This window comes from Ranitomeya variabilis, chromosome 2 (genome assembly GCF_051348905.1).
Source record: "Ranitomeya variabilis isolate aRanVar5 chromosome 2, aRanVar5.hap1, whole genome shotgun sequence".
NCBI classification, from domain to species: Eukaryota; Metazoa; Chordata; class Amphibia; order Anura; family Dendrobatidae; genus Ranitomeya; species Ranitomeya variabilis.
In genome coordinates this window covers 34,219,526-34,246,675 of record NC_135233.1, presented here as the reverse complement: position 1 = coordinate 34,246,675, position 27,150 = coordinate 34,219,526, and the positions used below count along the sequence as shown (strand labels likewise).

At 44.6% G+C, this 27,150-nt stretch overlaps 1 protein-coding gene across 1 annotated transcript in view; it reads left to right on the top strand.

Moving 5' to 3' along the window:
* Positions 1-27,150, top strand: part of SPATA17 (spermatogenesis associated 17) — a 273,405-nt gene that overhangs the window by 78,966 nt on the left and 167,289 nt on the right. Inside the window, exon 5 of the mRNA XM_077282262.1 lies at positions 21,846-21,949. Within this exon, the coding sequence (XP_077138377.1) occupies positions 21,846-21,949 (104 nt within the window). The remainder of the gene's footprint in view (positions 1-21,845; positions 21,950-27,150) is intronic.

The following is a 27,150-nucleotide window of genomic DNA, read 5'->3' as shown; positions in this document are numbered from 1 at the left end:
CACCAGGGCGATCAGGATGAGCAGCGTGAAAGGCACGAACCAAATCGGCCGCATGAACATCAGAGGCGACCACCCAGGAATTATCCTCCTGACCATAGCCCTTCCATTTGACCAAATACTGAAGCCTCCGTCTAGAGAGACGAGAATCCAAGATCTTCTCCACCACGTACTCCAACTCGCCCTCAACCAACACCGGAGCAGGAGGCTCAACAGAAGGAACCACAGGCACAACGTACCGCCGCAACAAAGACCTATGGAACACGTTGTGAATGGCAAACGACACCGGAAGATCCAAACGAAAGGACACTGGATTAAGGATTTCCAAAATCTTATAAGGACCGATGAAGCGAGGCTTGAATTTAGGAGAGGAGACCTTCATAGGAACAAACCGAGAAGACAGCCATACCAAATCCCCAACACGAAGTCGGGGACCCACACCGCGGCGGCGGTTGGCAAAACGCTGAGCCTTCTCCTGTGACAACTTTAAGTTGTCCAACACATGATTCCAAATCTGCTGCAACCTATCCACCACGGAATCCACCCCAGGACAGTCAGAAGGCTCAACATGTCCCGAGGAAAAACGAGGATGAAAACCAGAGTTGCAGAAAAATGGCGAAACCAAAGTAGCGGAACTAGCCCGATTATTAAGGGCAAACTCAGCCAATGGCAAGAAGGTCACCCAATCATCCTGATCTGCAGAAACAAAACACCTCAAATAAGCCTCCAGTGTCTGATTAGTTCGCTCCGTTTGGCCATTAGTCTGAGGATGAAAGGCAGACGAAAATGACAAATCAATGCCCATCTTAGCACAAAAGGATCGCCAGAACCTGGACACAAACTGGGATCCTCTGTCAGACACGATATTCTCAGGAATGCCGTGCAAACGAACCACATTCTGAAAGAACAAAGGAACCAGATCGGAAGAGGAAGGCAACTTAGGCAAGGACACCAAATGGACCATCTTGGAAAAACGATCACACACCACCCAGATGACAGACATTCCTTGAGACACCGGAAAATCTGAAATGAAATCCATGGAAATGTGTGTCCAAGGCCTCTTCGGGACAGGCAAGGGCAAAAGCAACCCGCTGGCACGAGAACAGCAAGGCTTAGCCCGAGCACAAGTCCCACAGGACTGCACAAATGACCGCACATCCCGTGACAAGGAAAGCCACCAAAAGGACCTAGCTACCAAATCTCTGGTGCCAAAAATCCCCGGATGCCCTGCCAACACCGAGGAATGAACCTCGGAAATGACTCTGCTGGTCCATTTATCAGGAACAAACAGTCTGTCAGGTGGACAAGAGTCAGGTCTACCAGCCTGAAATCTCTGCAACACACGTCGCAAATCAGGAGAAATGGCCGACAAGATTACTCCCTCTTTAAGAATACCAGCTGGCTCTGAGACTCCAGGAGAGTCAGGCACAAAGCTCCTAGAAAGAGCATCAGCCTTCACATTCTTCGAACCAGGCAGGTACGAGACCACAAAGTCAAAACGGGAGAAAAACAATGACCAACGAGCCTGTCTAGGATTCAGGCGCTTAGCAGACTCGAGATACATCAGATTTTTGTGATCAGTCAAGACCACCACACGATGCTTAGCACCCTCGAGCCAATAACGCCACTCCTCAAATGCCCACTTCATGGCCAACAGCTCCCGATTCCCAACATCATAGTTCCGCTCAGCAGGCGAAAACTTCCTAGAAAAAAAAGCACATGGTCTCATTACAGAGCAACCAGAGCCTCTCTGCGACAAAACAGCCCCTGCACCGATCTCAGAAGCATCCACTTCAACCTGAAAGGGAAGTGAGACATCAGGCTGACACAAAACAGGCGCCGAAGTAAACCGGCGCTTCAGCTCTTGGAAGGCCTCCACGGCTGCAGGAGCCCAATTAGCAACATCAGAACCTTTCTTGGTCATATCCGTCAAAGGTTTAACAACGCTAGAAAAGTTAGCGATAAAACGACGGTAGAAGTTAGCAAAACCCAAGAACTTCTGAAGACTCTTAACAGACGTGGGTTGAGTCCAATCATGAATAGCTCGGACCTTGACTGGGTCCATCTCCACAGCAGAAGGGGAGAAAATAAAACCCAAAAAGGGAACCTTCTGTACTCCAAAGAGACACTTTGAGCCCTTCACAAACAAAGCATTCTCACGCAAAACCTGAAACACAATCCTGACCTGCTTTACATGAGAGTCCCAATCATCAGAAAAAACCAGAATATCATCCAGATAAACAATCATAAATTTATCCAGATACTTCCGGAAGATGTCATGCATAAAGGACTGAAACACTGAAGGAGCATTAGAGAGCCCAAAAGGCATCACCAAGTACTCAAAATGACCTTCGGGCGTATTAAATGCAGTTTTCCATTCATCTCCCTGCTTAATGCGCACAAGGTTGTACGCACCACGAAGATCTATCTTGGTGAACCACCTGGCACCCTTAATCCGGGCAAACAAGTCCGACAATAGAGGCAAAGGATACTGAAATTTAACAGTGATTTTATTCAGAAGCCGATAGTCTATACAAGGTCTCAAAGATCCGTCCTTCTTGGCCAAAAAAAAGAATCCCGCACCAAGAGGGGAAGAGGATGGACGAATATGCCCCTTCTCCAAAGACTCCTTGATATAAGAACGCATTGCGGCATGCTCAGGTACAGACAGATTAAATAATCTTCCCTTAGGAAATTTACTACCCGGAATCAAATCTATAGCGCAGTCACAGTCCCTATGAGGAGGATGAACACTGGACCTGGACTCACTGAATACATCCTGATAGTCAAACAAATACTCAGGAACTTCTGAAGGAGTAGAGGAAGCAATAGACACCGGCGGGGAATCGCAATGAATTCCCTGACAGCCCCAACTTGACACAGACATAGCCCTCCAATCCAAAACTGGATTATGGGTCTGTAACCATGGCAGACCTAAAACGACCAAATCATGCATTTTATGCAGAACAAGAAAACGAATCACCTCCCGATGTTCAGGAGTCGTGCACATGGTCACTTGTGTCCAAAACTGCGGCTTATTTTCCGCCAATGGCGTAGCATCAATTCCTCTAAGAGAGATAGGATTTACTAAAGGCTCCAGAACAAAACCACAGCGCTTGGTAAACGACAAGTCCATAAGACTCAGGGCAGCACCTGAATCCACAAACGCCATAACAGGGTAGGAAGACAATGAGCAAATTAAAGTCACAGACAAAATACATTTAGGTTGCAAATTACCAATGGGGACAGGACTAACAACCTTTGTTAGGCGTTTAGAGCATGCTGATATAACATGTGTAGAATCACCACAGTAAAAACACAACCCATTCTGACGTCTATGATTTTTCCGTTCGATTCTAGTCTGAATTCTATCACATTGCATTAAATCAGGTGTCTGTTCAGACAACACCACCAGAGGATTAGCGGCTTTGCGCTCCCGCAAACGCCGGTCAATCTGAATGGCCAGCGCCATAGAATCATTCAGACTTGTAGGAATGGAGAAACCCACCATCACATTCTTAATGGCTTCAGAAAGGCCATTTCTGAAATTTGCGGCCAGAGCACACTCATTCCACTGAGTAAGCACAGACCATTTCCGAAATTTTTGGCAATACACTTCAGCTTCATCCTGGCCCTGAGAGATAGCCAGCAAAGCTTTTTCTGCCTGAATTTCAAGATTGGGCTCCTCATAAAGCAATCCGAGCGCCAGAAAAAACGCATCAATATTTGCCAATGCCGGATCTCCTGGCGCCAACGAGAAAGCCCAATCCTGAGGGTCGCCACGCAAAAAGGAGATAACAATTTTAACTTGCTGAGCTGAGTCTCCAGACGAACGAGGTCTCAAAGATAGAAACAATTTACAATTATTCCTAAAATTCCTAAATTTAAATCGATCTCCAGAGAACAGTTCAGGAATAGGTATTTTAGGTTCTGACATAGGACTACTAGTAACAAAATCCTGAATGCCCTGCACACGTGCAGCAAGCTGATCCACACTAGTAATCAGAGTCTGGACATTCATGTCTGCAGCAAAGCTTAAAGCCACTCAGAGAAAAAGGGGAGGAAGAAAAAAAAAAAAAAAAAAACTCAGAATTTCTTTTCTTTTAATCCCACTTCTGCAATGCATTAACTATTCACTTTGGCCTGGCATACTGTTATGACCCCAATGGCAGAGGGTCTCAGAGGTTTCAGCAAAGTCTGCAAACACAAAAAACCAGCTCATAGGGCAGTGGTAACTAGGCTGACCGTATACCTGATCCTAGCACAAACAACTAGCAGTAGCCGGGGAACGTACCTACGTTGATTCTAGACATCTCGCGCCAGCCGGAGAACTAACTAATCCTATAAGGGAAAAATAGACCTTTCTTGCCTCCAGAGGAAAGACCCCCAAAGTTAAATACAAGCCCCCAACAAATAATAACGGTGAGGTAAGAAGAAAAGACAAATGTAAGAATGAACTAGGTTTTAGCAAAGAGAGGCCCACTGACTAATAGCAGAATATAGGAAGATGACTTATACGGTCAGCAAAAAACCCTATCAAAATATCCACGCTGAAAATTCAAGAACCCCCGAACCGACTAACGGTGTGGGGGGAGAATATCAGCCCCCTAGAGCTTCCAGCAATATCAGGAAACACATTTTGTACAAGCTGGACAAAAATTAGAACAATGCAAATAACCAAAAATAAGGAAGCAGGACTTAGCTTATCTTGCAAAGAACCAGGACCAGCAGACAGGAGCAAACAGAAATGAACTGATTACAACGATGCCAGGCACCAGACTGAGAATCCAGGAAGTTTAAATAGCAACACCCCTGGCCTAACGAACCAGGTGGGTACCAAGCTAGGTTAAGACAATCCCAGTGCCATACCACTAGTGACCACAAGAGGGAGCTAAAAAGTATAGTTCACAACAGAAGGGGTTGCAGGAATACTAATGAAGACAGCACAAGGGTGGTGGATAGAGTTTATATAGGGAAAACCTGGTGACATGTTTTCTTTAACCGATGTTGGAATCCCTCCCTTTGAAGTTGACTCCGGCACTGAGCCCACATCTTTCCTGGCACATGTCAGCTATTTTGAACCTCTAACAGCCATGGGTGGAATCGCGATCCACCCGCGGCTGTTAACCCGTTATATATCACTGTCAAAACCTTTCATTTGACTCGCGCTTCCGGCAAGCACGCAGGAAGTCCTGCCCATCGGTGACCCCATCACGTGATCTCAGGTCACCGATGGGTTGGCATGACAACCAGAGGTCTCTAGCAGACCTCTATGGTTTTCACTGCCGGATTGCTGTGAGGGCCGCCCAGTGGTCGGTGCTCATAGCAAGTGAGCAATTCTGCTACATACAGGCGATCTGATCATCGCCTATATGTAGCAGAGCCAATCGGATTATGGCAGCTTCTAGTCTCCCATGGAGACTATTGAAGCATGCAAAAAGTTACAAAAAATGTTTTTAAAAATATTAAAAAATTTTTTTTAAAAGTTCAAATCACCCCTCTTTCACCCCATTCAAAATAAAACAATAACAAAAATTCAAACATACACATATTTGGTGTCGCCGCGTTCAGAATCGCCAGATCTATCAATAAAACAACAGATTTGACCCGATCGCTAAACGGCATAACAAGAAAAAAAGTCAAAACTCCAGAATTCATTTTTTTTTCTTCCACGCAACATTGCATATAATGGGCAATCGAAAGATCGTATCTGCACGAAAATGGTATCATTATAAACGTCAGCTTAGCACACAAAAAATAAGACCTCACCCAACCCGAGATCACGAAAAATGGAGACGCTGCAAGTATTGGAAAATGGCGCCATTTTTTTTTCTTACAAATTTTTGAATTTTTTTTCACCACTTAAATAAAAAAAGAGCCTATACATATTTGGTGTCTATGAACTCGTAATGACATGGAGAATCATAGTGGCAGGTCCGTTTTAGCATTTAGTAAACAAGGTAAAAGAAGAAAAAGAAAACAACGAGTGCACAGCATTGTAAACCAATGGTGTCGTTCAAAAGTACAACTCATCCCACAAAAAACAAGACCTCACATGCCATTTTGACTAAAAAATAAAAAAGTTTTGGTTCTGGGAAGAAGGGGAGCAAAAAATGAAAATGCTAAACCAACAATACCTCTGGTCATTAAGGGGTTAAATTTGCAGTCAGGAATCTGTCCCTGTTGCTGCATTGTTTTCTCAGCAGGATAGGCTGCCAGCAGTAACAGGTTCTTCAGTTATTATCTGCTTTATGATTAGCTAAGAGATGCATGTTCTCAACAATCTTCAGCACTTTCTCATTACTAGAATTAAAGGGAATCTGTCAGCAGGTTTTTGCTACCTCATCTGAGAGCAGCATGACGTAGGCAAAGAGACCCTGAATCCAACAATCTATCACTTAGTTTACTGGGTTCAGCCATTTTGACACAATCCGAGGTTTTAGATTTAGCAATGCAGCAGAGCTGAGAAATCTAGCCCCGCCCATACCAGGGTCTCTGTGTACAATGTCTATAGACAGTGAGGTGCTTAACACAGAAAGGGGCGGAGTCATACTTGGATCAGCAAGTCCCAGCAAGGTGATAAAACCTTCAGTGTAAGTAAACAGCAGCCCACAGCCTGACATGTGACACATCCTTCAATTCTGTGTTTTAACCCCTACCTTGTTTTGTCGTCAGATTATATAGACAAAACTGCTTACAGATTCCCTTTAAACTTCTTTTCTTTGGACTTTTGGAACGTAAAAGTGATAGTGGATAAAACTATTGTTTTATATGCTGGAAGTGTAATAAAAGAAAGTTCTGTTTGAGAAATGATAGATTGTTGGATATTTTTGGAATCATGTTTTAATCATGATGGTTGAGACTTGGCAAGAAGGGAGAACTAAAAAATAAAGACTATGTACAGTGCTATGGGCAGCATGACCAGTATAGCAGGAAAAGAGCTGCTTGCATTATTGTGTCCTTAATAATTTGTAGAGCTCTATGGGTCACTGTTACCACCCTGGTAGAGCTTTGTTTCCCTGTAATATGCCTTTTAAGTTATTTTAGTTTTCGTAAAAAGTTTGAAAAATATTTAGAATTGAGAGTCCTCAGTGGTTGATACCTTTTAATGGCTAACTGAAAAGATGGTAACAAATTGCAAGCTTTCGAGACTACTCAGGTCCCTTCATCAGGCATGGAATAATACAAAATCTGAAGAATCACATATTCATACCCAACACGGCACAGAAATAATGCCATAGATAAGACAGGTGACATGAAGCAGAACTATCACTATGGGAGAGATGATCCAGTTTGCCATTCACTTACATAATGCTCGCTGCTCGAGTCAAGCGTCCGACGTGCTTGAACCCCTGAAAAAAATCCCTCATAAGAGCACAGATTAAAGAATCACTCCCAATGTGTTTCTCTTAATATATTGCAGTCATCATATTATATAACACAGTGTACTTACAATTGCCTATTTTGACTTTCTACCCAGTAAATGTTTCTCATCTCTATGTAGAAACAGAAAGTCTCTTTTCCCTGCATAAATTATTCCCTTCTTCAACTCCTGACCCAACTGCCCCTCTCCTCCCTCCTGCCAGGGACTTTTGCAGTGACTCATGAGTCTTAGTCCCTGGCAGGGGAAAGGAGCGGAGCAGCTGGGTCAGGAGGTGAAGAGTGGCATGACTGATGCAGGGAAAACAGACTTACTTTTTCTACATAGATTCTAGGATTTAGCTCCTCAGTTTTTAATTACGTGATGTCATCGAACTAATGGAGAAAGGAAGAATTAATTGGGTAGAAAGGCAAAATGAGCAATTGTAAGCAGGGCTGTGGAGTCGGTAAGCCAAACCTCCGACTCCGACTCCTCAATTTCCATGACTCCGACTCCACCAAAATGGGCTCCGACTCCGACTCTCCGACTCCACAGTCCTGATTGTAAGTTCTCAGTGCTATATAATATTATAAGTTCCCAGAGAAAAACGCAGAATGAATGGCACCAGGACCAGGGGAATGGATACAAATAAGCACTGGAGTTTTTGTATAGAATAAACAGTGATGCGGCACTCACCCAGATGCAGTAAAAATGAAGTCCTTTATTTTACCATTATAAGGTTAAGAACATAGTCCAAAGGAACGACAGGTGTGCACAGGAGAGGAGAGACGGACGACGGCCATTTCGTGCAGCGAGCGCTACACCTGGACCCGTTGAAGCCCTTTCTGCGCGAAACGGCCGTCATCCGTCGCTCCTTCCCCGCACTCCTGTGCACTCCTGCCGTTCCTTTGGACTATGTTCTTAACCTTATAATGGTAAAATAAAGGACTTTATTTTTACTGCATCTGGGTTCGTCCGGCATCACTGTTTATTCTATATAATATTATAACTGCAGTATATTAAGAGGGTACAAATGTTGATGGGAGGGCTTCTTTAACAAGTCCGGTGTTGTCTCCGGCATACATGTTGTAAAAATCAAGGACTTTACTGGCTACGTCATGTGTTTATTGAGATGAAACGAATCAAATACCTGGACTAGCTAGGGCCGGGTTGTTGACTTTTGATTGTATGCTAGAAAATGTCAAAGGATTAGTCCAAAAAGTTAAGAGAGATCATTAATTTGCACAAACAAGGAGAACTATACAATAAAAGATAACAAAGGCATTGAGTGTTCCTAGAGATACAGGTGGAAGCAGAGTTCTCAAGTTCAATATTAAAGGGGCGGTCCACATTTGAGGACTTTTTTTATATACCTAAATGCATGCAATTGGGGCTAAAACTAATTTTTGCAATTGGGTTTCGGTAAAACGTCTCCTATAGCTGCTCTATTACTGGCTGCAGAATTACCGGAGTTGGCCACATTATTGTTACTCTTAAGAGATCTGCTGGGGACTAAATGTTAAAATGCCGCCTCCAATTTTTGCCTTATTGATAAATTCTAAAGATCCGTTACGATCTTGTGTCGGGAAGTGAATTCTTTAAGTCACAGTTTTGTTTGATGAAGTTTAAACTGTGGTGCAGAGTTTAACCCCTTAGTGACCACCAGTACAACTTAAAAACTGACCTAAGGTATAAGTGGATAGCACCCTCGACGGGTGAAAATGCCGCATCTGTCGGCTGGACACTATAGCTGACATCCTGCTGCATCAGTCACGATCAGTGTTGGCAACGTCCATGGCCGTTTAACCCCTTACAAGCTGCTGTCAATAGTGACTACGGCATCTAGATTGTTATCAGAGTGTGGGGGCTCCCTCTTGAATCATAATTGTGTGGTTCTGACGTGGTTCCTACCATGTCAGTTCACGGCCTTAAAGTCTGCCGGCTATAGTGGCCTGTTCAAACGTGAGCAACATATAAGGTGGTAAAAATAACATTTTTCATTCCCCTCATGCCACTTGGCATTAATTTCTAAAAAAAAAAAAATGAAAAATGACTCCTACAATTTTAAAGCTTCTAACATCCTAACAAAATAAAAGAACATTGTACAGATGGTGCTGATGTAAAGCCGACATGAGGGAAATGTAATTTATTACCTGTTTCGTGTGGTTTGACTGTCTGGATTAAAGAGATAATAAAAGTTTTAAAATTACTAATTTTTATAAGTTTTTGTCAAATTTATTTTTTTGATAAATAATTGAAAAACATAATGACTGTAAGGATTCACTTTGGTACGCATTAGGCCTTAGGTAGCATTCACAAAGGCAATGCAGTTTTGGTCCAAACACGTGCAGTTTTTATTGCTTTTCACAGGTTGTATAGAACCAAAACAATAAAATTATATACAAAAATCACTAGCCTTGTCCATGCGCTAAATAAACCATATACACCCTGACTACTTCAGACACTGCCTGGCTAGCCCTAGATCATTAAAACAAATCTGCTGTTGTCCATAGAAACCACTGAGACTTGCAGTTTGGTGCACACAGCCAGTACTAACTCTTCTCAAAGAGATTCTGGCTTGTTTCTTCAACTTCAAGACACATCCAGTCTGCTCAGCCTCCCCAGCAGACTGACTTAGATGAACACCTAGTCTGTTTATATGCAGAGCTAGTCAGGATGACTAATCAAAGCCTTCACAGCTAGGATTTTTCCCTAGCCTACCTGGCATTCCTGTATACCCTCTGCCAATCACAGAGCCTACTGGGTTTTAAATTGACCCGAATGTGAGGCTAACGCTTCATGATGCAAGTGTGACCTGGTAACTCCAAGAATCTGCCCCTATTTTTGGGTAAAGATTTTTGGTTGTGCTGATTTTTGGAAAGCGGAAAAGTTCTTGCCACTTTGACACCCACAAGGTTGGCTGTTATGGACCTGGTGGTTAGAAGCACCCGGAATGACCTGATGAGTAAACTCAAAATCGGGACTAGCTCTGGGGAAGTGGGAACTCTGCTGACCGCAAACCCTACTCCTATCACACACACTAGAAATAGCCGTGGAGCGTACCTAACTCTCCCTAGACGCCTCTTCACAGCCTAAGAGCTAACTACCCCTAAAGATAGAAATAGAAGCCTTACCTTGCCTCAGAGAAAATCCCCAAAGGTAAAGGCAGCCCCCCACATATATTGACTGTGAGTTAAGAGGAAGGTCACAAACACAGGAATGAAACAGTTTTTAGCAAAGGAGGCCAGACTTAACTAAATAGTCAGAGGGAAGAAAAGGGAACTATGCGGTCAGCACAAAAACTACAAAAAACCACGCAGAGTAAGCAAAAAGACTCCCCACACCGACTCACGGTGTGGAGGTGCCACTCTGCACCCCAGAGCTTCCAGCTAGCAAGGGAATATCATGATAGCAAGCTGGACTAGAATTTAGCAGTACCAAGAAATATATTCAGGAAGCAGTAACAACAAATGAACTAGCAAAGACTTAGCTTCTGCTGGAGTAGACAGGTCCTCAGAGAAGTCCAAGAGAGATCTGAACCAATACTGAAACATTGACAGCTGGCATGAAGTAACGATCTGAGTGGTTAAATAGGGAAACCAGCATAGCAATAAACGAGGGCAGCTGATAAAGCCAACCTCAGTGACCAGCAGTTCCGCTCGAAGCCACCAGAGGGAGTCCAAGAGCAGAACTAACCAAAGTACCATTCATGACCACAGGAGGGAGTCCGAGAACGGAATTCACAACAGTACACCCCCTTGAGGAGGGGTCACCGAACCCTCACCAGGGCCCCCAGGCCGATCAGGACGAGCCAAATGAAAGGCACGAACTAAATCGGCAGCATGGACATCGGAGGCAACAACCCAGTAATTATCCTCCTGACCATAGCCCTTCCACTTAACCAGGTACTGAAGCTTCCGTCTCGAAATACGAGAATCCAAAATCTTTTCCACCACATACTCCAACTCCCCCTCAACCAACACCGGAGCCGGAGGATCAACGGAGGGAACCATAGGCGCCACGTACCTCCGCAACAACGACCTATGGAACACATTATGGATGGCAAAAGAAGCTGGAAGGACCAAACGAAATGACACAGGGTTGAGAATTTCAGAAATCTTATAAGGACCAATGAAACGAGGCTTAAACTTAGGAGAAGAAACCTTCATAGGAACATAACGAGAAGACAACCAAACCAAATCCCCAACACAAAGTCGGGGACCAACACAACGACGGCGGTTAGCGAAACGTTGAGCCTTCTCCTGGGACAACGTCAGATTGTCCACTACGTGAGTCCAAATTTGCTGCAACCTGTCCACCACAGAATCCACACCAGGACAGTCAGAAGGCTCAACCTGCCCCGAAGAAAAACGAGGATGAAAACCAGAATTGCAAAAAAAAGGCGAAACCAAAGTAGCAGAACTAGCCCGATTATTAAGGGCGAACTCAGCCAATGGCAAGAAGGTCACCCAATCATCCTGATCAGCAGAAACAAAGCATCTCAGATAGGTTTCCAAAGTCTGGTTGGTTCGTTCGGTTTGGCCATTTGTTTGAGGATGGAAAGCCGAAGAAAAAGACAAATCAATGCCCATCTTAGCACAAAAGGACCGCCAAAACCTAGAGACAAACTGGGAACCTCTGTCCGACACAATGTTCTCCGGAATGCCATGCAAACGAACCACATGTTGAAAAAATAATGGCACCAAATCAGAGGAGGAAGGTAATTTAGGCAAGGGTACCAAATGGACCATCTTAGAAAAGCGATCACAAACCACCCAGATGACAGACATCCTTTGAGAGACAGGAAGATCTGAAATAAAATCCATGGAAATATGCGTCCAAGGCCTTTTCGGGACTGGCAAGGGCAAAAGCAACCCACTGGCACAAGAACAGCAGGGCTTAGCCCGAGCACAAGTCCCACAGGACTGCACAAAAGAACGCACATCCCGCGACAAGGAAGGCCACCAAAAGGACCTAGCCACCAAATCTCTGGTACCAAAAATCCCAGGATGACCGGCCAACACCGAGCAATGAACCTCAGAAATAACTCTGCTAGTCCACCTATCAGGGACAAACAGTTTCTCCGCTGGACAACGGTCAGGTCTATCAGCCTGAAACTCCTGCAGCACCCGCAGCAAATCAGGGGAGATGGCAGACAGAATTACCCCCTCTTTGAGAATACCAGCCGGCTCTGGGACTCCCAGAGAATCAGGCACAAAACTCCTAGAAAGGGCATCCGCCTTCACATTCTTAGAACCTGGAAGGTATGAGACCACAAAATCGAAACGGGAGAAAAACAGCGACCATCGAGCCTGTCTAGGATTCAACCGCTTGGCAGACTCGAGATAAGTCAGATTTTTGTGATCCGTCAAGACCACCATGCGGTGCTTGGCTCCCTCAAGCCAATGTCGCCACTCCTCGAATGCCCACTTCATAGCTAGCAGCTCCCGATTGCCAACATCATAATTACGATCAGCAGGCGAAAACTTTCTAGAAAAGAAGGCACATGGCTTCATCACAGAGCCATCAGAACTTCTTTGAGACAAAACAGCCCCTGCTCCAATCTCAGAAGCATCAACCTCGACCTGAAAAGGGAGCGAAACATCTGGCTGACGCAACACAGGGGCCGAAGAAAAACGACGTTTCAGCTCCTGAAAAGCCTCAATGGCCGCAGAGGACCAATTCACCACATCAGCACCTTTCTTGGTCAAATCAGTCAAAGGTTTAACCACACTAGAAAAATTAGCGATGAAGCGACGGTAAAAATTAGCAAAGCCCAGGAATTTCTGGAGGCTCTTCACAGATGTAGGTTGAGTCCAATCATAAATGGCCTGAACTTTAACAGGATCCATCTCAATAGTAGAAGGAGAAAAAATGAAGCCCAAAAAGGAAACCTTCTGAACTCCGAAGAGACATTTAGACCCCTTCACAAACAAGGAATTAGCACGAAGGACCTGGAATACCATTCTGACCTGTTTCATATGAGACTCCCAATCATCCGAAAAGACCAAAATATCATCCAAATATACAATCATGAATCTATCCAGATACTTTCGGAAGATGTCATGCATAAAGGACTGAAACACAGATGGAGCATTTGAAAGCCCGAATGGCATTACCAGGTACTCAAAATGGCCCTCGGGCGTATTAAATGCTGTTTTCCATTCATCGCCCTGTTTAATACGCACAAGGTTATACGCCCCTCGAAGATCTATCTTGGTGAACCAACTAGCCCCCTTAATCCGAGCAAACAAATCAGACAGCAGGGGCAAAGGGTACTGAAATTTGACCGTGATTTTATTGAGAAGGCGGTAATCTATACAGGGTCTCAGAGAACCATCCTTCTTGGCCACAAAAAAGAACCCTGCTCCCAACGGTGATGAAGACGGGCGAATATGCCCTTTCTCCAAGGACTCCTTTATATAACTCCGCACAGCGGCGTGCTCTGGCACAGATAAATTGAAAAGTCGGCCCTTAGGAAACTTACTACCAGGAATCAAATTCATAGCACAATCACAATCCCTATGACGGGGTAGGACACTGGATTTGGGCTCATCAAATACATCCTGGTAATCCGACAAAAACTCAGGGACTTCAGAAGGAGTGGAAGAAGAAATTGACACCAACGGAACATCGCCATGTACCCCTTGACAACCCCAACTAGACACAGACATTGATTTCCAATCCAATACCGGATTATGAACCTGTAGCCATGGCAAACCCAACACGACCACATCATGCAAATTATGCAACACCAAAAAGCGAATATCTTCCTGATGTGCAGGAGCCATGCACATGGTCAACTGAGTCCAGTACTGAGGTTTATTCTTGGCCAACGGCGTGGCATCAATTCCTCTTAATGGAATAGGATACTGCAAAGGCTCCAAGAAAAAAACACAGCGCCTGGCAAACTCCAAGTCCATCAAATTCAGGGCAGCGCCTGAATCCACAAATGCCATAACCGAGTAGGATGACAAAGAGCAAATCAGAGTAACAGACAAAAGAAATTTAGGCTGTACAGTACCAATGGTGACAGACCTAGCGAACCGCTTAGTGCGCTTAGGACAATCAGAGATAGCATGAGCGGGGTCACCACAGTAAAAACACAGCCCATTCTGACGTCTGTGTTCTTGCCGTTCAGTTCTGGTCAAAGTCCTATCACATTGCATAGGCTCAGGCCCCGGCTCAGAGGACACCGCCAAATGGTGCACAAGCTTGCACTCACGCAAATGCCGATCAATTTGAATGGCCAAGGACATTGATTCATTCAGACCAGCAGGCGTGGGGAACCCCACCATAACATCCTTAAGGGCTTCAGAAAGACCCTTTCTAAAAATTGCTGCCAGGGCACACTCATTCCATTGAGTAAGCACAGACCATTTTCTAAACTTCTGACAATATACCTCTGCTTCATCCTGACCCTGACACAAAGCTAGCAAGATTTTCTCTGCCTGATCCACTGAATTCGGTTCGTCATAAAGCAATCCAAGCGCCAGAAAAAACGCATCTACATTAAGCAATGCAGGATCTCCTGGCGCAAGGGAGAATGCCCAGTCTTGAGAGTCGCCACGCAACAAAGAAATAATAATTTTTACTTGCTGAATGGGGTCACCAGAGGAGCGGGGTTTCAAAGCAAGAAACAGTTTACAATTATTTTTGAAATTCAGAAACTTAGATCTATCCCCAGAAAACAAATCAGGAATTGGAATTCTTGGCTCTAACATAGGATTCTGAACTACATAATCTTGAATGCTTTGTACCCTTGCAGTAAGTTGATCCATACAAGAGGACAGACCTTGCATATCCATATCTACACCTGAGTCCTGAACCACCCAGAGGTTAAGGGGAAAAGAGAGACAAAACACACTGCAAAGAAAAAAAAATGGGTTCAGAACTTCTCTTATCCCTCTTTTGAGATGCATTAACACTTTGTTGGCCAGCTGTACTGTTATGGACCTGGTGGTTAGGAGCACCCGGAATGACCTGATGAGTAAACTCAAAATCGGGACTAGCTCTGGGGAAGTGGGAACTCTGCTGACCGCAAACCCTACTCCTATCACACACACTAGAAATAGCCGTGGAGCATACCTAACTCTCCCTAGACGCCTCTTCACAGCCTAAGAGCTAACTACCCCTAAAGATAGAAATAGAAGCCTTACCTTGCCTCAGAGAAAATCCCCAAAGGTAAAGGCAGCCCCCCACATATATTGACTGTGAGTTAAGAGGAAGGTCACAAACACAGGAATGAAACAGTTTTTAGCAAAGGAGGCCAGACTTAACTAAATAGTCAAAGGGAAGAAAAGGGAACTATGCGGTCAGCACAAAAACTACAAAAAACCACGCAGAGTAAGCAAAAAGACTCCCCACACCGACTCACGGTGTGGAGGTGCCACTCTGCACCCCAGAGCTTCCAGCTAGCAACGGAATAACATGATAGCAAGCTGGACTAGAATTTAGCAGTACCAAGAAATATATTCAGGAAGCAGTAACAACAAATGAACTAGCAAAGACTTAGCTTCTGCTGGAGTAGACAGGTCCTCAGAGAAGTCCAAGAGAGATCTGAACCAATACTGAAACATTGACAGCTGGCATGAAGTAACGATCTGAGTGGAGTTAAATAGGGAAACCAGCATAGCAATAAATGAGGGCAGCTGATAAAGCCAACCTCAGTGACCAGCAGTTCTGCTCGAAGCCACCAGAGGGAGTCCAAGAGCAGAACTAACCAAAGTACCATTCATGACCACAGGAGGGAGTCTGAGAACGGAATTCACAACAGTTGGCTTCTGAACTGTAAGGGGGTTAGAGTGGATCAGTGGATCACTGCCTTTTCCGGGATTTAGTAGGTTGCCATAGTATATGGGAAAGGCCTTCTTTTTCCCTGGTTGGTATACTTTATAGTTGATCGCTCACACTTTTTCCAATACCTTATTACTGGATAAGGAACTTGCTCTCTCCTGTGGGCATTAACACAAGTACCTGATCCCCAGACTTAAATTGTCTCGAGCTGACCAATTATACCTACTGGATTTTTTCCTCTTGGGCATTGAGGAGGTGCTCTTTTACCTGGCCATTCACTTTGTCCCCACAATACAAGAAATCATTATGCTTGGCTTGCGGAAACAGACTATTGGCTCCAGTCTACTGGTGAACCCCATTTATGTTTTCCTTGGTACCTTTTACAATTAAGTCTCTGAACTGGGTACTCCTCAAAGTTGTCCTGAAACTTCTCTAGGTCAGTGATATTGGCTTCAGGGGATGCTTCCTCATTTTCCTTTCTACCCAGTACAGAGAATGGACATTCAATGGTTACATCATGTGCCTTTATTACCATAGCTGATTCCTGGTGACATACTGGACTACTGGGTGTTATAGATTTAGCCCAAAAGTCCCCGATCAAAGGAAAATCTTGACTGATAACATTAGCATGCCACAAGTCCTTGACCACTCCTACTTGGTGGGACATGGAGCCACAGTATGTTCATATGTCGACGTGGGCCGTGGGATAGTTCTTGGCATCTGCACGGATACCCCTTACCTTCACCCCCTTCCCAGAGACTAGCACATGCCAAAGTGTGGCACTTGCCAGGGTCACCCAACTCCTTGATTCCAGAAGTCCCCTCACTTGGACACCATTCACAGTCACCTGGCATACCTGAGGCCCCTCATCAGGATGAGGAACAGCACTGCAGGCAGGTTAGGCGAAATAGGAGTAACGCCAGTCTACGCTGCAGTCCATCGGCTCCGAGGCAAAGGGACGGCTGATATATGACCCAGGACTCTGCATCTCCATCAGATAATGGTACAAGATGTAACCTTTGAGCCTGGCTCTGACCCCTCCTAGATCTTTGTGCACCCCTCAGACATGTTCTTGGGCCCCTTCTTTTAAGTCTCTCAGAAATGGGACCTTGAGCTCCCATGATGGCTCAGGGAATTCTCCATGGCCAAGTATCTTTCTACGAGGCTCACAAGGTCATCTGCCTTCTGAGGATCTCCTTGGATAACCCATCTTAGCACGGATTTTTGGATTGAGTGGATAAAATTGCTCCATCACCACTCTTTCCACCATCTGTGCTGGAGAGATGGTCTCGGGCTGTAGCCATTTTGGCACCAGATGTAACAGGTTGAACGTTTGGGCCCAGGGAGGCTTGTCCCTTTGGTAGTGCCACCCATTGTGCTCAAAATGCCAGGGTGATGCCAAAACCTGCCATAATTTCTGCCTTCAGCTTGTACTCCTTGGCATTCTGTAGGGCAAGGTCATAGTATGCTTGCTGCAGTTCCCCAATAAAGTATGGATCTAGAACCTCTGCCCATTGCTCTGGGGGCAGTTTCAGTCTGTCTGCCACCCTCTCAAATACACTCAGGAAAGAATTGACGTTGTCCTCCATAGTCATCTTCTTTAAGGCCTCCTGTGCCGTTTGTCTCACCCAGTAACCTTTGCTTTGACTGGCGGGTGGTGCCATCTCCCTGGCCCGGACAGTTTCTGCCGGGAGAGCCATGTACTGATGACACTGCTGCCCCATCTCCTGCTGCTGCTCTTGGAACTGCTGGATCAGGTGTTTGTTGCCTTCCTGTTGGGTGTGCTGTTGCTGTATTTGCTAATTTTGCTGTACCTAGACTAACTGTTTCACAAGCTCCTCCATTCTTTTGTAATGTGTTTGCAGTGCTGTAGCTGCCTTTACACAGGACATTTAATCTTTACACTGAAATCGCCTGGGCTCTCTGGGACTTCATGTCCGCCTTCTCCACCAATTGTAGGGATTCAATTACTCTGGTAGGCTTTAGGCCTTAGGTAGCATTCACACAGGCAATGCAGTTTTTATTGCTTTCCACAGGTTGCCTAGAACCAAAACAACCTTGTCCAAGCGATAACTAAAGAGTACAGACCAAAGTGCTGCCCGCGAGCCACATTCGGCCCTCTGGATATTCTATGCTGGCCCACAGGCTGCACCGTACTTTCTGCCACCTGCCGTCGCTGCCTGCTGTCATCTCACTCTGCATCCGATGCAGACAGCGGTGAATACATTGGTAGAGGAGGGGCCTCCGACCCCCTTCTTCCACCAATCAACGTTTGAAATCTCTGAAAACAGGGGCTCTGCCCCTACTCATGCTGCTTACAGATTACATAGCAAAAAGCAAACAACCTGCTAACAGATTCCTGGAATAATCAGTGAAAGCTAAGAATAGGACTACAAACATTAAGACAATGCACGGCCATAGTCAGGAACAAGACTGAGTTCAGGATCAGTAGTAATTAGCAATAGCAAAACATAGAATTAGGAGAAAGGAAAAGAATGAACCTCAAACATGATATGTTACAGTTGAAGTCCTATTTCGAAAGGCCACCAGGTTCTGATGTCATCTTTGGTCTCCAAATGCCTGCTCTTGCCCTTCCACGCAGACACGGAGGAATAGATGTTCAAAAGAAAAATGGAAGTATATGTAGCAAGCCATGGATGAAGGCAGATAACACCGATGGAAAAGCCTTGGCTCAGTGGTTAACACTGTTGCTTTGCAGCTCTGAGGTTAAAATCCCACCAAGGACAACATCTGCAAGGAGTTTGTTCTCCCTGTGTTTGCACGGGTTTCTCCGGGTTCTCAGTTGGAAGGAGTTGCAACCACCTATAAAATTTGCTGCGGTAACCTAGAGTAACAAGATCAAAGTCAGATAAAGTTTGATAAAGAACTAGCGTCTGTGGGGATCTCCAGACACTCCTGACAGCAAATTTCAAGAAGGAGAAAAAGTTGTATTCAACATTTCTAGTTTTTTGCTACTCTTGAAGATATGCCACAACCAGCGTTTTCTGGACAAGTTTGCATGTTAACGGATGCGTTGAGGAAAAACATGACCTGAACAAGCTTTCTAATGTTTGTTACCAGCTTTAAAGTAGGTCATCATCAAAGTACAATCAGTAAGATAATCAGCTCTTAAAAATCCATCCACGGCCATCTTTGTCTACATTAGGCACACTTATGATGTGGTTGACATGCAGTCTACAAGAGCAGTAATTGACTATCTGCCATGGCTGAAGGTGTACTTGACCTTTCATAGTGACAACGGGCGTATGGAACCTGCTGACGATGTAGTTCCGTCCTACTTTATTCAAGCATAAATCATTTTTGTTCCTACTTTGGTCCAGACACCATACCTTGGACGCACACACACAAAAAAGTCAATTAATAGTTCTCCTTTAGATTCTGATTTGTAAGGCTTGAGCGCCTTTGCTGATATAAACTTCCTCCGCGAAGACTCAAGACCGTTAATCAAGAGATTTCAAGAATCATGACATCTGTACGTCTTCTCAGAAATGTCAAAGAGCAGCAGATATATGCCCACCGCAACTCAATCAGATGCCGGGAGTGGGAATCAAGGCATCCATATCGAGGACTGTTAGCAATATGAAAGGATACTAAAATAGTATTAAAAGATAAACATCACATAGAAACGTGACTCCTGAGACTTTCCTACCGGGATTCGTGGAGGGGGCCGTTGTTATTTAACGTGTATTCTATGAATGACATTGAAGAGAGAATTGTGAGTAATGTTTCAATTTGCGTAGATGATAGTAAATTATGTGTCAATGTAAATACAGGGGAGGATGTAAATTGATTATAGAAGGACATCTACTTGCCGGCAAATTGAGCAAACTAAGGCACAGATGAATTTCACTGTAGATAAATGGTCTGCGAGGCACTTTCGCTGGAAAATTCTTAAGTAGAATATTACCTAAATTGGATTGAAATAAATAGCTATACCGAGGAAAGGGACCTTGGGATTTCATAGATAATACACAGAAAATGTCTCGTTGACACAGATCAAGTCTATTGGGTCTATGGAATATTCTTAAGTACCAAGAAGACATATTTGTTTCACTCTGTTTTGTTTTATTATTATTTATGTTACAATTTGTTTTATATATTATACATTTGCGTTTGGATTTTTAAAGGAAACGTTCCAGTTGAAATTTACAATCTTTTCTGCCATTTCTACTATCTGTTATCACAAAGATGGGGCGTAGGAAGTGGAGGAACCCAAGACTGAAGCATCAGACTACACACAGGGTTTCTGTAGTCTGTTACCATGGAAACAGCTAGGTCTGCATTTGAGCTGTATACCAAAATGGTAGAAGGTTTTTTTTATATTAAAAGGACTATTTGCAAAGTTGATTTTTTTATTATTGATGTGTAAGAGCGATGCATATAAAAAGATAAATTGGCTGCCAAAGTATACATTTTTCACCCATCAAACCACGAAGTTTTTTTTTTTCATCTGTGTGTTTACCATTCAAATGTATTGGTCTGGAAGTATAGAAAATAATTAAAGGGGTTTTCCCCTTTGAAGAAATGATAGGATACTAGTAATATAACACACGGAGATAGTACTCACCCTCCCCCGATCCAGCGCCGCCACCCCACTGCTGCTTCGGTCTCTGTGTATTGTCTGTAGCAGTGAAGTTACAACTACGTCTCACATCATGGCTGCAGCCAATCACTGCTGATGTAGATGTCACTAACCTCCCAATGATTGGCCGCAGTACCAGCAATCGGCCGCTCACTAATTAGTAAGTATTCCCCTATTCTAGGTATAAGAAATAAATGAATATTTTGTGCATAACCCTTTATTATTTTTCAGCCATTTTGGCTACTTTATCACTTCTGTGGGATTTGCCCATATGGACCAAAGTCTAAATCCATACACATTAGTGAACCATGACGCTATCGCCGATTCACTGGTGGTTCTTGCTTGGATAGCTTTTCGTAGTCATTAACCACTATACCATGAACACCCCACTAGCCCTGCTTTTTGGAGATGTTCAGACCCAGTCTTCTAATCATCACAATTTGGTTCAGATCTTTCCATTTTCCCATTTCCAAAACATCAACTTCAAGAACTGACTGTTCACTTACCGCCTAATATATCCACTCCCCGACAAGTACCATTGTTATTCACTTGAAAAAAGGGGGAATAGGGAAAGGGAGAAGTCAGCTCACCATTTTCAGTCTCTTTCCAAGAATGAGTTCCACGCACGGAGCCGCCTGGGCTTGGGCGTGCAAGTTCCAAAGAATGAAGAAAAAAGGTGCTCCAGCGTAGAAAAATATAAAACTTCATCTTTAATGGAAAAAAAAATCATAAAAACAGGCACAATGCAGACAACATATAGATCCCAGAGAGCTACCAACCGACGCGTTTCGACACTACGACTCGTAACCATGATTAAGACCGGAGTGTCAAAACCCGTCGGTTGATAGCTCCATTAAAGACGAAGTTTTATATTTTTGTACGCTGGAGTACCTTTTTTTCTTCACTCATTGTTATTCATTTCATTTGTCAGTGGTTTTATTGTTATGCCTGATAATAATAAAGTGTATAGTAAGTCAGACAAAGATAACTATCTTCTGAGGAATTACGATGAAACTGTTCTCAACTACAAAACAAGGAAAAAAGAATAACAATTTTGGGAAATTAATCTCTATCTCATTGTCTCTTAAGATTCAAAAAAGATGGCGAGGATATTACATCCGGAAATACGTCCACAATTACTACGCACTGAAGAAATATCTGGAAGGTGTTGCCATGAAAAATAACTTTGTAAGGTAAGCATGTAAGTCCTCATGCGTCACAATGTGGACTCTGTGTTCAGAATTTTACAGATACAGAGATACAACCGTAGCGATCTTCACACGTGTGGACCGTACATGTCACCTTTGTTATTTGCATGTGGTGCAGAAGTAGTAAACTTAGAGGGTGAGGAAAAAAGAAGGCAGGATCAGACTACACAGAGTTTGTTTGTAGTCTGTTACCATGGAGACAAGTAGCAGATATTCTTTTTTTTTTTTTTTTTTTTTTTTCAAAAGGCTACTTGCAAAGTTGCCTTATTCTACATTGTTAACTTTGGAAGATTAAATTTCCCATCAAGCCAAGCACTGACCTTTTTTTTAACCTGCACTCTCTCCATCCAGCCATGCCAGCCTTTTGGATTTAAAGAGCATCTTTCACCAGGTCAAAAATGTACTTTTTTCTGTTATTTTTATCCCTCTGTTCCTGTTATGACCCCAATGGCGAGGGTCTCAGAGGAACGTGGAAGTCTGCAGAATACAAAAATCCAGCTCATAGGGCAGTGGTAACTGGGTTGACCATATATCTACTCCTAACGCCAACACTAGAAGTAGCCGGGGATCATTCCTACGTTGATTCTAGATGACACGCGCCAGCCGGAGAATCTAGCTACCCCTAGTAGAGGAAAACAAAGACCTTTCTTGCCTCCAGAGAAGGGGACCCCAAAGCTGGATAGAAGCCCCCCACAAATAATGACGGTGAGGTAAGAGGAAATGACAAACACAGAAATGAACCAGGTTTAGCACAGAGAGGCCCGCTTACTGATAGCAGAATAAAGAAAGGTAACTTATATGATTAACAAAAACCCTATCAAAATCCACACTGGAAATTCAAGAACCCCCGAACCGTCTAACGGTCCGGGGGGAGAACACCAGCCCCCTAGAGCTTCCAGCAAAGGTCAGGATATAGATTTGGAACAAGCTGGACAAAAATACAAAACCAAAACAAATAGCAAAAAAGCAAAAGGCAGACTTAGCTGATATAACTGGAACCAGGATCAGTAGACAAGAGCACAGCAGACTAGCTCTGATAACTACGTTGCCAGGCATTGAACTGAAGGTCCAGGGAGCTTATATAGCAACACCCCTAACTAACGACCCAGGTGCGGATAAAAGGAATGACAGAAAAACCAGAGTCAAAAAACTAGTAACCACTAGAGGGAGCAAAAAGCAAATTCACAACAGTACCCCCCCCTTAGTGAGGGGTCACCGAACCCTCACCACGACCACCAGGGCGATCAGGATGAGCGGCATGAAAGGCACGAACTAAATCGGCCGCATGAACATCAGAGGCGACCACCCAGGAATTATCCTCCTGACCATAGCCCTTCCACTTGACCAGGTACTGAAGCCTCCGCCTGGAGAGGCGAGAATCCAAGATCTTCTCCACCACGTACTCCAACTCGCCCTCAACCAACACCGGAGCAGGAGGCTCAGCAGAAGGAACTACAGGCACAATGTACCGCCGCAACAAGGACCTATGAAATACATTGTGAATAGCAAACGACACAGGAAGATCCAGACGAAAAGATACAGGATTAAGGATTTCCAATATCTTGTAAGGCCCAATAAAACGAGGTTTAAATTTGGGAGAGGAGACCTTCATAGGAACAAAGCGGGAAGAAAGCCACACCAAATCCCCAACGCGTAGTCGGGGACCCACACCGCGGCGGCGGTTGGCAAAGCGCTGAGCCTTCTCCTGTGACAACTTCAAGTTGTCCACCACATGATTCCAGATCTGCTGCAACCTATCCACCACAGAATCCACCCCAGGACAGTCAGAAGGCTCCACATGACCCGAAGAAAAGCGAGGATGGAAACCAGAGTTGCAGAAAAAAGGCGAAACCAAGGTGGCGGAACTAGCCCGATTATTAAGGGCAAACTCAGCCAACGGCAAGAATGTCACCCAATCGTCCTGATCAGCAGAGACAAAACACCTCAAATAAGCCTCCAAAGTCTGATTGGTTCGCTCCGTCTGTCCATTAGTCTGAGGATGGAAAGCAGACGAAAACGACAAATCAATGCCCATCCTACTACAAAAGGATCGCCAGAACCTGGAAACGAACTGGGATCCTCTGTCTGACACAATATTCTCAGGGATGCCGTGCAAACGAACCACGTTCTGGAAAAACACAGGAACCAGATCGGAAGAGGAAGGCAGCTTAGGCAAAGGAACCAAATGGACCATCTTGGAGAAGCGATCACATATCACCCAGATAACGGACATGCCCTGAGATAGCGGAAGATCAGAAACGAAATCCATGGAGATATGTGTCCAAGGTCTCTTCGGGACAGGCAAGGGCAAGAGCAAACCGCTGGCACGAGAACAGCAAGGCTTAGCTCGAGCACAAGTCCCACAGGACTGCACAAATGACCGCACATCCCTTGACAAGGAAGGCCACCAAAAGGACCTGGCCACCAGATCTCTGGTGCCAAAAATTCCCGGGTGACCTGCCAACACCGAGGAATGAACCTCGGAAATGACTCTGCTGGTCCACTTATCCGGGACAAACAGTCTGTCAGGTGGACAAGACTCAGGCCTATCAGCCTGAAATCTCTGCAACACACGTCGCAGATCCGGAGAAATAGCTGACAAGATAACTCCATCTTTAAGAATACCAACAGGATCAGCGACTCCAGGAGCATCAGGCACAAAGCTCCTAGAAAGAGCATCGGCCTTCACATTCTTTGAACCTGGTAAATACGAGACAACAAAATCAAAGCGGGAGAAAAACAATGACCAGCGGGCCTGTCTCGGATTAAGGCGTTTAGCAGACTCGAGATACATCAGATTTTTGTGATCAGTCAAGACCACCACACGATGCTTAGCACCCTCGAGCCAATGACGCCACTCCTCAAATGCCCATTTCATGGCCAACAACTCCCGATTGCCCACATCATAATTTCGCTCGGCAGGCGAAAATTTCCTAGAGAAAAAGGCACAAGGCTTCATAACAGAGCAACCAGGGCCTCTCTGCGACAAAACGGCCCCTGCCCCAATCTCCGAAGCATCCACCTCAACCTGAAAGGGAAGTGAGACGTCAGGCTGGCACAAAACAGGCGCCGAAGTAAACCGGCGTTTCAACTCCTGGAAAGCCTCCACGGCAGCAGGAGCCCAGTTAGCTACATCGGAGCCCTTCTTGGTCATATCCGTCAAAGGTTTCACAATGCTAGAAAAATTAGCGATAAAACGACGGTAGAAGTTAGCGAAGCCCAAGAACTTCTGAAGACTCTTAACTGACGAGGGCTGAGTCCAATCAAGAATAGCTCGGACCTTGACTGGGTCCATCTCCACAGCAGAAGGGGAAAAAATGAACCCCAAAAAGGGAACCTTCTGTACACCAAAGAGACACTTTGAGCCCTTGACAAACAAAGAATTTTCACGCAAAATTTTAAAGACCAACCTGACCTGCTCCACATGCGAATCCCAATTATCAGAAAAAACCAAAATATCATCCAGATAAACAATCAAAAATTTATCCAGATACTTCCGGAAAATGTCATGCATAAAGGACTGAAAAACTGAAGGCGCATTGGAGAGCCCAAAAGGCATCACCAAGTACTCAAAATGACCTTCGGGCGTATTGAATGCGGTTTTCCATTCATCACCTTGCTTAATGCGCACAAGGTTGTACGCACCACGAAGGTCTATCTTGGTGAACCACTTGGCACCCTTAATCCGGGCAAACAAGTCAGACAACAGCGGTAAAGGATACTGAAATTTGACAGTGATCTTATTTAAAAGCCGATAATCAATACAAGGTCTCAAAGATCCATCCTTTTTTGCCACAAAAAAGAATCCCGCACCAAGAGGGGAAGAAGACGGACGAATATGTCCTTTTTCCAGAGACTCCTTGATATATGAACGCATAGCGGTATGTTCAGGCACCGACAGATTAAACAGTCTTCCCTTAGGAAATTTACTGCCTGGGATCAAATCTATAGCACAGTCACAGTCCCTATGAGGAGGCAGTGCACTGGACTCAGACTCACTGAAGACATCCTGATAATCAGACAAATACTCCGGAACTTCCGAAGGCGTAGAAGAAGCAATAGACACAGGCAGGGAATCCCCATGAATACCACGACAGCCCCAACTTGAGACTGACATAGCCTTCCAGTCCAGGACTGGATTATGGGTCTGTAACCATGGCAGCCCTAAAACAACCAAATCATGCATTTTATGTAAAACCAGGAAACGTATCACCTCGCGGTGTTCAGGAGTCATGCACATGGTAACCTGAGTCCAATACTGCGGTTTATTTGCTGCCAATGGTGTAGCATCAATACCCCTAAGAGGAATAGGATTTTCTAATGGTTCAAGAGTAAATCCACAGCGCTTAGCAAATGAGAGATCCATGAGACTCAGGGCAGCACCTGAATCTACAAACGCCATGACAGGATAAGATGACAGTGAGCAAATCAAAGTTACAGACAGAATAAATTTAGGTTGCAAATTACCAACGGTGACAGGACTAACAACCTTAGCTATACGTTTAGAGCATGCTGAGATAACATGTGTAGAATCACCACAGTAGTAGCACAAGCCATTCCGGCGTCTATGAATTTTCCGCTCATTTCTAGTCAGGATTCTATCACATTGCATTAAATCAGGTGTCTGTTCAGACAACACCATGAGGGAATTTGCGGTTTTTCTATCACATTGCACCGAATTAGGTGTCTGTTCAGACAACACCATGAGGGAATTTGCGGTTTTGCGCTCCCGCAACCGCCGGTCAATTTGAATAGCCAGTGCCATAGTATCATTCAGACCTGTGGGAATGGGAAAACCCACCATAACATTCTTAATGGCTTCAGAAAGGCCATTTCTAAAATTAGCGGCCAGTGCACACTCGTTCCAATGTGTCAGCACGGACCATTTCCGAAATTTTTGGCAATACACTTCAGCCTCGTCCTGCCCCTGAGACATAGACAGCAAGGCCTTTTCTGCCTGAATCTCAAGATTGGGTTCCTCATAAAGTAAACCGAGCGCCAGAAAAAACGCATCAAGATCAGCCAATGCCGGATCTCCTGGCGCCAGCGAAAAAGCCCAATCCTGAGGGTCGCCCCGTAAGAACGAAATAACAATTTTTACTTGCTGAGCAGAATCTCCTGATGAACAGGGTCTCAGGGACAAAAACAATTTACAATTATTCACGAAATTCCTAAACTTAAACCTG